At 56.4% G+C, this 12,454-nt stretch overlaps 1 protein-coding gene across 4 annotated transcripts in view; it reads right to left on the reverse strand.

The window, feature by feature from the left end:
• SHANK3 (SH3 and multiple ankyrin repeat domains 3) overlaps positions 1-12,454 on the reverse strand; it is a 48,470-nt gene that overhangs the window by 28,138 nt on the left and 7,878 nt on the right. For all 4 annotated transcript variants that reach the window (XM_056107057.1, XM_056107059.1, XM_056107060.1 and 1 more), the window contains exons 10-12: positions 6,524-6,794; positions 4,413-4,606; positions 3,948-4,061 (exon numbers count right to left, since the gene is read on the reverse strand). In XM_056107057.1, the coding sequence (XP_055963032.1) occupies positions 3,948-4,061; positions 4,413-4,606; positions 6,524-6,794 (579 nt within the window). The remainder of the gene's footprint in view (positions 1-3,947; positions 4,062-4,412; positions 4,607-6,523; positions 6,795-12,454) is intronic.

Here is a 12,454-nt window from a genome sequence, read left to right on the forward strand (position 1 = left end):
CGGCAGCTGCAGTGTCTGACTGCAAGCACTACCAACCCGCCTGCCCTGTTCAGGCTCTGCTTTGTGGGGAGGAGCTTCTAGCAACACTCAGGGTGCTGGGGGACCCTCCTGGTGAGCCTCAGACATCAAGGCACACAGTTCAAAGCTGCCAGTCCAGTGGGGCTGGGGACCATATGGGAGCAGAGGTGGACCCTGGGGGCCCACGTCAGAGGCACTTTGTCCTCTGAGCTTCTCTGCAGCCCCGGCCTGCTCGGGGTGAGTCCACCAAATCTGGTTATTACATAACAAGTTCATTTTCCATTTTCATTGATCAGACACACAAAAGCCTGTGAAAGTACCAGCACCAGAGAGAGGAGTGGGCTGGGTGCTGTTCAAGACGCAGCTTTGGGCCCAACACCACGGTTGCACTCACCAAAGCCCCTCCCAGGCGGACAGGTGCCACAGGCCCATGTGGCCCAACCCCGGGCACTGGCCAAGCCCACAGTGGGGCATGGCAGCACCCTTCCTTTGCCTGCAAGTCACTCTCCCCCAACCCAATCTCAGAAGCACTTCACTGTGAGGTTCTGGGCCTGACAGACACCAGTTCACCTCCTGGGCTGGTCTGGCCTCTGGCAGGACTCAGAGCAGCTGCAGACAGAAGTGCCCATTCTCCATGAATTTCTTCCTCTTTCAGGAACCTTCTGACATTTTCTTTCAGAAGGCAAACACTAGTGGATATCCCGATGAGGGGTCCACGGGTGCCTGGGACGGTCCCACCACCCCACCCCCACCCCGTCCCCTGCACCAACCACTCCATGCCACCAGCCCTGGTCCCAGCACCTCTGTCCAGCTTTCCCCTCCCGTGCATGCAGTCAGCACCCAGCAGCCTGGGGCCCAGCAGAGGCCCTCCTGCCCAGGAGGCGCCCCATACACATGGCCGTTTGGCATGGACCCCAGAAACAAGGTGGGCTGGGGCAGCAAGAAGCTCTCGTGCCAAGCACTAAGGGACATGCAGGGTCAGTGCTGCTGCTGCTGTGGGCCAGGTACCGCCTTCTGGGCTGGGCACTAGAGCAGTCACGAAAAGGCAGAGAAGACGGTCTGGCCCGCACGTGGGACACGGCTGAAAACCACCGACCTGGAACATCATGTCTCAGCCTTCTGCCCATGACCCCTTCGGGCCTGTTTCTATCCTGTGGGTCCTACTGCAGTGGGCTGGTCTGGTCCCTCATCTCATCCCGTGGACCTATGCAATACCCTGGGGCCTCCAGGGGCTACATAGACCAGAGAGGAAACAAGACCCAAAGGCTTCGTTCAGGGCTCAGCACCATGGGCACCTCCACTGGCAGCCCCGGGGCTGCCTCGAGCACCACAGCCGCACAAATATGGCCCTGAGACCTCTACACATGCCCTCCTGTAGGCCCGGCGCTTCTTGGCCAGCCCTGCCTGATGCCAGATTTCCATTCATGACCACATAGCTCTGGATCCAAACTTCTCAAACCAGGAGGTTCCCAGGACTCCGACCTGCTCTCCAGGCCTGAAGACCCCCTTCTCCCCAGAAATCACTGAGACACGCACCCACCTACCGACAGAACAGGGCGTGTTCTGTCTCAATCTGGCATCAGAAGGTGCCAGGCACGTGGAGGAGAGGCACCTGTCTGGGGGCACTCCATGCTCTGCCGTGCTCTGCCGTGCTCTGCCATGCTCTGCTCATGACGTGCAGGGGAGGGTTCCCTGAAACAGCCCAGGGCAGGAGGGCAGAGCCAGTCCAGCGCAAGCCATTTCAGGGGAGTACCCGAGACCCTGGTCCAACACAACCATGAGGCAGGAAGTGCTACTGCACCATGGAGCACTGGGAAGGTCAGAGGTCTCCCCCGTAATCAGGTGCTGCCCTGGCCGTGCACCTGTGGACCAGTGGGCGAGTGAGGCCAGTCAGGCTCCGCACACCAGAACTGCTGCCTTTGCCCCGCACCTGCCGTCCTCACCTCACAGGGATACCTCTTCACCTCACGGTGACCCCTCACCCGCCCTCCTCACCGAGGGTACTCCCCACTCTCCTCACGTCATGGTGACCCCTACCCACCAACCTCACCTCACGGTGACCCCCTGTTCTCTCACCTCATGGTGACCCCTGATTCTCCTCACCTCGTGGTAACCCTCAACCTCTTTACCTCATGGTGACCCCAACTCCTCCTCACCTCATGGTGACCCCTCACCCTCCTCACCTCATGGTGACCCCTCACCCTCCTCAACTCATGGTGACCCCTCAACCTCCTCACCTCACGGTGACCCGACTCTCCTCACCTCTCCTCACCTCGTGGTAACTCCTCAACCTCTTTACCTCATGGTGACCCCACCCCCTCCTCACCTCATGGTGACCCCTCACCCTCCTCACCTCATGGTGACCTCCTACCCTCTCCTCACCTCATGGTGACCCCTGACTCTCCTCACCTCATGGTAACCCCAACCCCCTCCTCACCCCATGATGACCCCCATCTGCCCTTCTCACCTCATGGTGACCCCCAACTCTCCTCACATCATGGGGACCCCCACCCCTTCCTCACCTCATGCTGACCCCTCACCCTGCTCACCTCATGGTGACCTCCTACCCTCTCCTCACATCATGGTGACCCTTGACTCACCTCACCTCGTGGTAACCCTCCACTCCCTCCTCACCCCATGGTGACCCCCACCCTGTCCTCTCTTCACAGTGACCCTACCCACCCTCCTCACCTCATGACGACTCCCTCCAACCCCTCCTAACTTCACGGTAACCCACCACCCTTCCCACCTCATAATGACCCTTCACCTGCCCTCCTCACATCATGGTGACCCCCCACCTGCCCTCCTTACCTCATGGTGACCACTCAACCCCCTCTCACCCCATGGTGATCCCCAAACCCCTTCTCACCTCATGGTGACTCCCCACCCTCCTCATCTCATGGTGAACCTCCAAACCCTCGTCACCTATTGATGACCCTCCAACCCCTCCTCACCTCACAGCGAGCCCCTCACCTGCCCTTTTCACATCATGGTGACCCCCACGCCCTTCTCAACCACAGCCCCTCTGTGCCCACGTGGCCTCATTTCATCTGGCCTCCCCCTTAGGAAGGATGCCTCTCTTCTCACACTGACCCTCTGCCGTCCATCTGTGCACAGCACACACCCACCAGGCACCCACTCTCTCAGAACTGCACGCTGAGAGGTCACACAGACCCATCTGCACCTATGCCCCTGTGAGCAGGTGCCACCCATCACCACTGCAGGCCAGTGTGCAGCTGAGCCTTCCCTGTGCGCATGTGTTCCACTGTGCACACACATGATCTTGTATCAGTATGCTCTACCAGCTGTACATGCACTACCCCGGTGTGTCTCTGACCCCGTGCACATGAGTGCTTCCTGTACACAGATGCCGTCTCCCAGCGTACACATGGGACTCCCTCTATGGTCATGTGTGCACATGTGTGTGCACATATGGTCCTCCTAGGCAGTGTGATATCCAATCTGCACATGCGAGCTCCTTGTGCACACATGCTTCCTGCGTGCACACACGGCAGTCACATTTGCACATGTACTCCCTATGTGCACTATGTCCAGTGCCGAGTGTTCCTCATGTATGCACACGTGTTCTGCGTGAAACCACTCTTCCATGGGCACGTGATCTCCATGTGTTCTTCCTATGTGCGTGGATCTCCCGTGCACGTGTGTTCTGTGTGCAAATGCTTCCTTTGTGCACATGTGACTTCCTGCGCACGTGTGTTCTCCCTGTGTTCACGGGGGCTCCCACGGGTGCATGCTTTCTTACATGTCCGCCTGTGTGTGTGTGCAGGGCCCCGTGTCTGCATCCTGCACACTAGTTTATTCAAACGTGTGTTTGGGGTCAGCCTTTCCTCGGTGGACAGCCATGTGGACTGAGCTCCACGCAGGACCAGGAGGGCACTGCCAGGGGCACGGGGTGGGGGGTCACTCACCGTGCCGGTTGTCATACTGTCTCATCTGTACTTCCTCCACGCAGTCAGCTGGGAACCAGCCCGTGCGGCCTTTCACGGTCCCCTCCCAGAAACCGCCCTCCCCGATGCTGAGCACTGGGGGGACAGAAGCCGGGCGGGCTGTCAGGGCAGGGCAGGGCGGCCGGGCCCCCTGCCCACCACCCACCAGCTCCTTCCCTCGCCCGGCCTTCTCCCCGGGAGCCACCGAGCAGAGAGGGGAACAGATGGGCCCGCACAGGATGGGCATGTGGGGGACAGAGACACACAGATGGACACACAGGGGACAGAAGGCAGAGCAGGGCCCCGGCCCGGGCGCCCTCCTCCCGCCGCGGACCCAGCGCGGGGCCGGAGAGGCCCCCGGGCGAGGAGCCGGGCTCGCTCCCCCGGGACGGGCAGTGCCCGGCCGGGAGGGCCCCGCGGGACGGCCGCCCCCTGGCCCGCGCTCACCCTTGACGGCCTCGCCGCGGTGCAGCGGGATCTCGCCCTCTCCCTGCGGGCTGTGCGCCTTCACGGCGATGAACTTGCGGCCGGGGACCGCGCTGTAAAGTTTCCGCTTCGGGCCGCGCGGCGGCGGCGCGGGGGGCGCGGGGGGCGCGAGGGGCGCGGGGCCCGGGCCGCCGGCGCCGCCGGGCCCGCTCGGGCTGTAGACGAACACGTAGGTGACGGACGCGATGCCGGGCGGCAGCGGGCACGCGAAGCCGGCGCCCGGGGCCTCCATGGCGCGGCCTGCCCGGCTCGGCGCGGCCCCGCGCCCGCGCCATGGGCCGCCGCGACCCCCCGCGCGCCGCGCCCGGCTCCGGCCGCCCGCCCGCTCCGCGCCCGCCGCGCCCCGCCTCCGCCGCGCGCTCCTCCCTCTGCGGGCGCGGGGCCGCCGCCCCCCGGGCGCGGGCCACTGCGGCGGGCCGGGCGGGCCGGCTCCGCGCGCCCACCGCGAAGCCCCACCCCCGCGAGGGGCGACGCCCCCACCCCACCCCCGTCCACGCCCCCAACCCGCCGGGCGGCCCCGGGGCTGTCCCGGCCACGTGCGGGGCGCCGCTCCGGACACTGCCCCGGAGGTCCCGGTGACTGACCACCCTCCCAGGCCGCTCCTGCCGGGCACCGAGCCTGAGGCCTGGACCTCACTGGCCCCCAGCCAGGCCCCAGGACTGCCGCCTCCCTGGCTCGGGCGCCGCTCCTGCCGAGCGCGCAGGGGTGCCCCCTTTTCCCTTCCAGCCTCTGCTCGCTTGCTGGCCCCAACCTCCAACAGCACTGGCCACCAAGCTGCCTGTCCACTGCAGACCTGCCCTCTCTGCCACATTTCTGGGGACCCCACCTTGCCTGCAGGCTCTGCCCAGGTGGAGCGTGGTTGGCTCCCCCCAGTCGCTGCTTAAATGTCCCCTTCTCGCTTTTGCCTAAAGGTGAAGGCCACCTGCCCAAACCTGGGCTCGCCTCGGTGCCCGAGAATCCCGGCCACTCAGCTGGAGACCCTCCCCTCGACCACTGCCCACCTAATTCCTGCTCAGCTCAGGCTCAGACCCCTGGGCATCTGCGCACCAGCACCACACTGTCTGCGGGAAGGGGAGAGGGACAGCCCTGCACTTCCCAGGGCCTGGCTTGGAGCTTCCCACAGTAGTTCTCGGACGTCCACGAGCAAGTGGAACCAGAGAAAGTATCAGCCAACACCACCCCAGCCCAGGAGCAAAACCAAATGTGCCAAGTTCTGCCTGGGGTCTGGGCAGAGAAGGGGTCCAGCAACAGGGTGATGAGTGGGACCAGAGCCAGCAAGAACAACTTTGCCATCTGCTCTGCCGAGTGTCCTGGGGCCACAGCCCCAGCCTCTCAGCTCTGTCTAGCCTCCCCACCAGGGCCAAGGCTAAGGGCTGCCACGCCGAGCCCAGCCTGGTTGTCTCATGAGACCAACCCTTCAACATCCTCCCAGCACCTCTGGTTCACGGCTCAGAAACCCAAAGTCACAAGAACTCAGGGCTGCCCTCTGGGGCTGGAGGAGGGACCCCAGCGGGTTCCAAGGAGCCCCCACCAAGCTCCCATCCTCCCTTAGAAGGTGAAGAGCAGGCTCAGAGTGGCCAGTGGAAACAGGCCTGCACAAGAGCCCACTCCACATTTGCAGTCAGTGCCCCCCTCCTGCTTCCCACGGTGAGCCCAGAGCACGGACTCAAGAGCTCAGGGGATACCTCAAGGCCTCACGGGGGTGTGGTGGGGGGTGGGGAGCCCAGCGGATCCTGTGGCTGACGGGGACAGCTCTCCAGCTTCTCCACCTCCCCCCAGCACACCCTTCCAGGCCTCACCCTCCTCACTGCAGTGGGTCTTCTAGACCACGTGCCAGGCAAGACTCCTCCAGACTACACAGGGCAAATCCCAGCTCCAGCAGAGATGACCCCAGCCAGCAGACCCCACCTTGTTCCACTCTTCATCCAGGAGGTCCTCCTGGATGCCTGGGAACTCCCTACGCACCCCAGTCTTGGCCCGTCTCTGCAGAAGCACCAGGCCTCACCCGCCTCTCTCGGACTCCCGATCTGGCTCCTGGGGCTTGAGTCTGGGTGCTCCTCAGTTCCACCTACCTGATCCTGCTCTGGCTACCCCAGCGTACGACAAGGCCCCCAAGGTCATTGTGGTCGCTGTCCCGGTCCCGATCCTTCTCTTCCTGCAGCCTCTGGAGCAGGAGCTGGTGGGGAAGGCTTCGCAGCGAGGGTCCTGGGGAGGCTACCGGCTGCACCTCACCTTTCAGGTTGATGTCACTGGCCGAGCGCTGCAGAGGCCGAGGTGAGGCCAGGCCACTGGGGCCAGCTAGCCGCCGCCGCTTCGCATAACTGGGGGTTTCCCTAAATGGTACTGAGGGGAGGGGAGCAGGTAAGACTCGGGCAGCAGACAGGGTGACCAACACGTTCTGCTGGACTGGACTTTCTAGATTTTAAAAGTCAAATCCTGTCCCAGGAGCAGCCTCCAGTCAGGCCCCCCAGGACAGTGGGCACCCCATGACCAAGGCTGACCACAAGGTGCCTTCATCTCTACCACCTGGGGCAGACACCTACACCTCCCATCAGATCCACTCCTAGAACTGCCACTCGCAGGACACAAACCTCACCACTGCCGTCTGGCTGGCTGGACTGAGACCTGGAATACAGACACACCCCAGAGCTGAGACTATCTAAAAGAATCCCAAGTGTGGGGCTTCTGCCCACTGTGGGACTTGGATGGAGGTGCCTGAAGCCAGGGGTCAGGAGATGCTCAAAGGGCTGAGTGTGGGCTGTGCATGCAGGAGGCCAGGGCTCCATCCCCAGCACCAAAGGGTCCCCTGAGAATCACTGGGTGTGCCCCACAACGGGAGTAAAGGCAGGATACGAAAGACAATTACCGGATGGTTGTGCTCATATGTAGAATATAAATAACCCAAGCAAATGAGTTTGCAAAACCCAACAAAAACAACTCTTGAAAAGCTGCGATAGTTACCAGAGGGAGGAGGAGTGGAGGGAAGGGCAGTGGGGTCCTTCAGTGTGTCAAACTGGGACTGTTGGTGCTGGGTGCAGTGACCACATGCATATGTAAGCCGGGAGGCTATACTATACTTATTAATTTCCCTGGTATTGTAAGCTGATGGGATCTATTTTGTAAGTTTTTATAAAACCAGATACTAACTACAGGGAATGTGGCCCAGCGGCAGAGTGCTATCTTCACATGAGGCCAGAGCGATAGTCCAGCAGGTAGGATATTTATTTGCCTTGCATTCAGCCGACTGAGATCAATTACAGGCAGTCCGTATGGTCCCCTGAGTTCCACCAGGAGTAACTCCTGAGTCCAGAGCCAAGAGTAAGCCTTGGGCATCAATAGGTATGACCCCAAAGCGAAAACAAAAGCACACATAGGAGACCTTGGTTCGCTTCCCCAGCACCAAGAGGAAAAAAAGCTTTTGTTTCTTTTCTATTTAAGATTTTGCAAGTCACATAATCTCTGCTGCAGCGATTCAACACTGCCTCTGTAGCAGGAAAACTGCCACAAACAACAGATAAACAAATGAGTATGGTGGAGTTCCAATAAAACTTTATTTGGAAAAGCAGAGAGTGTCACCATGTGCCAACATCACAATCCAACTATATTACAAAATCTCACTGTAGCTCCAGAGATGAGAGTAGGTTTGAAACACATAGCACTGGAGAAATCGTACAGTGAGAGGCAATTACTCCACTTGGGTTCAATCCCCAACATCCCATATGGTCCTCTGAGTCCTTCTCAGACTGATCCCTGGATGCATAGTCAGGAGTAAGCCGGATGTGTTTCCCACCAAAAAATAATAAAATACAAGGACAGGGCTAGAGAGAGAGGTCAGCACCTGAGTGCACACTTCGCTTGCAGGAGGTCTGGGGGTCCATCCCTGACACAGCAAGTGCCCCTAGCACCAGCCAGAACCCTGAACAAGAATCTAGAATAGCTTCTGAGCTCTAAAACAAGAACCACAAAAATAGGAAGATACTGAAAGATATTCTGTGTAAACAGTAACCAGAAGAAAGCTAAGTAACAAAGTAACTTTTTTATTGTGAGTGCTACACTCAGCAGCAGTGCCGGGACTGGTCCAGGGCTTTGCACAAGTCAGCCCTAGAATGCCTATGTGAGTCACATCCCGAGGCCCTGAGCAGCTCTATTAAAATCAGAGAAAATATACTTTAAAATGTGGCAATAGAAAGAAAAGGACTTGATATGTTGGTATCAATTCATCAAGTAAAGCTAAGAATAACATACACCCAACAACAAAGTGCCAGAAATAGGAAACCAATTCTGGCACAGGAGTGAAGGAGAAGGGTCCGCCGCAGTCGAGAAGGCTTCAGCCCCACAGTCAGGAATAGACCAGAGAGGACAGCGCACATCTGGACCTGGCACCTAGCAAGTCTAGGCAAACATTCACAAACAGGAGCAGCACCACAGCATCCCCGGAGATGTGGCACAGCACCGAGGAGAGACTATGCCATGCCACAGAGCAGCTCTCACGACATTTACAGAGGCTGGAACAGTCTTCTTCAGTCAGAATGGAATGAAGCCAGGAATTAAGAGCAGCGGAAAAATTCAGGGCAACCCAGAGGGGGGCGGGTGAGCTCCCCGCCCCGCCCCAGGGAGCCGCCCCGGCAGCCAAAAACCTCCAGAACTCAACCTCTGCCATGCTCACGGCCACTCTCCACATGCTCAAGCCGAGCCTCACCCAGAGGGAAATCCAGGTATGTGGGACTTGTGGCTGAAAACTCCAGGTTCAATGGAACCGGGAAGGGGTGACCTTCCCCATCTCCCGCTGTTTCCAGCAACTTGGAAGTCATGCCCACAAGCCACCTCTGACTGGGGCTAGATAATTTCATCAATGGCCATGATCCAGAGACTCATTACAAATCTCTTGGAAGAGAGCATAAAACCAGTCACCATAACCATGCCACTGGAACCCGTGCCAAGCTGTTTCACTCAGGGCACCCCAGAGGGGGGCGGGTGAGGCCCCACCCTGCCCCTAGGAGCCAGCCCCAGCAGCTGGAAACCTCTAGAACTCAGTCGCCACAGTGCTCACCGTCGCTCTCCACACACTCGGGTGGAGCCTCACCCAGGAATGAAGCTATTTCTGGACCACAAGGCCGCATTTGCAGTCGTGCAACATCTCATAATCTCATACTTTACACCACTAAGATTCCAAGAGTAGTACACCACATTTGAGTGTTTAAAGTAGAAAGCAACCAATCTAGGGGGAGGTATATTTTTATAGATATATAGCACGGTAGCACTGTCCTCCCGTTGTTCTTCGATTTGCTTGAGCGAGCACCAGTAATGTCTCCATTGTGAGACTTGTTTTTACTGTTTCTGGCATATCAAATACGCTGCGGGGAGCTTGCCAGGCTCTACCATGCAGGCGGGATACTCTTGGTAGCTTACCGGACTCTCCGAGAGAGGCAGAGGAATCAAACCCAGGTAGGCCGTGTGCAAGGCAAACGCCCTATCCATTGTGCTATCACTCCAGCACTACAGATATATAAATATACACACACATATATATATACACATGTATAAAAGCACACAAGGCTCAAAACCTTTAACAACATGTTAGTAATCTCTTATAGAAAGGCTTAATGCTCCTGAGTAAAATACAACAATCTTCACACACTTTCCTCTAAGAAACTTTTTTGGGGTCATTTTTAATGGACTATTCATAACAAACAATACAAAGTAAATTATTTCGGTTCTGCTTTGGGGGGCAGGGATTGGTGTTCAGGGTGGAAATATCCAAAATATGGTGGTGGGAAGGTGTCATGGTGGTGGAATTGGTGTTCGAATATTAAATGTAATCAAACATTGTTAACTACTTTATAAGGATAAAATAAATAAGGAGTTAAAAAAAAAGAACAGAGGAAAAGTGAAAAATTCACAAATACATAAAAATCAAACAACCTACTCTTAAACAACCCAGGTGTGAGAACAGAAACAAGGAAAACTAGAAAGCAGTTTTGAGACAAATGAAAAGAACAATATACTATAATGGCCTGACCCAGGTTCAATCCCCAGCATCCCACATGGTGCCCCAAGCACAGAAGTAATTCCTAAGTGTGGAGTCAGGAGTAACCTAAACACTGCTGGTGTGGCCCACTAACAAACAAAAAAACAAAAATGGGGGCAGGGGGAAGGGAGAGGTAGTACAGCAGGTAAGATGCTGAACTTAAGCCAAAATAATTAATTAAATCAAACTAAAATAAAATGGGATGGAGTGAACTGTAGCTATGAACACGTTAAAGATGGATCAGCCAGGTCAGAGAGAAGCTCTGACACATAAGCTCTGAAGCATTACACTTGGAGGAGCCCCTGAGACAACTGTGGCCCACAAATAATAGGTAGGTAGGTAGGTAGGTAGGTAGACAGACAGACAGACAGACAGACAGACAGATAAAACTGCAGTCCTTCAAGTGCCAGGGGGATGTTTTGAAGAGGTCTGATGCCTGGCAGGTCTGATGTCCTGCCCTGGCCCGGTCCCACATGGTGCTACCATGTGCGACCCAGAAACTCCCTCTGGCTGAGCCCTCAACTCTCAGGCCTGCACCGCAAGGCTGAGGATCGCCAGGAGGGACCCTCAGGCTGCCTGAGCAAGGACGCACCCCATACAGTGGTTTTCTTTTTTCAATACCAATAACCCTGGGCTGGGGGTGCAGCTCAGTGGTAGAGCACCAGTGTCACACGTATGTGGCCCGAATTCCATTGGTGAAGCCTATCTGTCTAGCGGGCACCAGTAACGTCTCCATTGTGAGACTTGTTGTTACTGTTTTTGGCATATCAAATACGCCATGGGGAGCTTGCCAGGATCTACCGTGCGGGAGGGATACTCTAGATAGCTTGCCGGGCTCTCCAAAAGGGTCGGAGAAATCAAACCCAGATCGGCTGTGTGTAAGGTGGAGCCATAAAAATAAAAACCCAGTATATTGGTGGCCAGACAATAGTATAGCAGGTAGAACATATGCCTTGGATGAAGCCAACCTGGGTTCAATCCACGACATCCCCAATGGTCCCCCAAGTACTGCCAACCCCAATTTAACCCCCAACTCCACACACTCTCTTTTAGCACCACCAGGAGTGAGTCTTGAGCACAAAGCACTGCATTGGACGTGGCCCCAAAGCCCCAGAATTAATTACAATTTAAAGAAAGAGCGGGGGGGGGGGGGGGGGGAAGAAATTAAATATGGGGCTTCCTACAGAATAAAAGAGAAATATAAGATTATACCCTGAACAAATGTATGACAACAAATGGGATGGCCTCAATGAGACTTAAAAAATTCTAGAAAAACACAAATTTCCCAAAACAGAGTCAAGGACATAAACAAAACTCAAGGTAACACAAACAAATCTTAACATACAAGAGACTAGTCAGTATCAAATCTCCTAGCAAACAATAGTGCTGCATCACACACCACCACTGCCAGAATCCACCACCATCTTGTCACTGGAGGTCATCCCTGGCAGGTTTGAGAGGACATGTAGGGCTGGGGAGGAGCCTAGGCACTCATGTCTGCCTCTCAAGCCACAGCCCCCGGCCAAGTCTACCGAATATTTCAAGAAAATTAACAGCAATCCCTATTCAAGCTCTTCCAAAATTACAGGAGGAGGGAATACTTCCTAACTTATCCTATAAGCAATTAAGAAATGAGCATAGGACTTGACATTTCTCCAAAGAAGAAATGCAAACGGCCAATGAAACCATAAGAAGATGTGAGCTCAACCTTCGGAGTCATCAGGAAAACGCAAGCCGCAAGCATCACCAGGAGATACCACTTTACGCCGACCAGAATCCAAGACAGAGCTCCTGACAAGTATTGGGAGGATAGAACTAACACATTGCTGGTGGGAATGCAAAACGGTGCGAAACAGCTGGGAACTTCCTCTGAAAGGTAAACAGAACAACCACGTGACCCAGTGATGCCCAAAGCCACTGAAAACAGGTACTCAGGCAAGGACAGATACACACATGCTCACTGCGCCTTCCACAG

Source organism: Sorex fumeus, unplaced genomic scaffold, assembly GCF_029834395.1.
Source record: "Sorex fumeus unplaced genomic scaffold, SorFum_2.1 ptg000153l, whole genome shotgun sequence".
In the NCBI taxonomy this organism is placed as follows: domain Eukaryota; kingdom Metazoa; phylum Chordata; class Mammalia; order Eulipotyphla; family Soricidae; genus Sorex; species Sorex fumeus.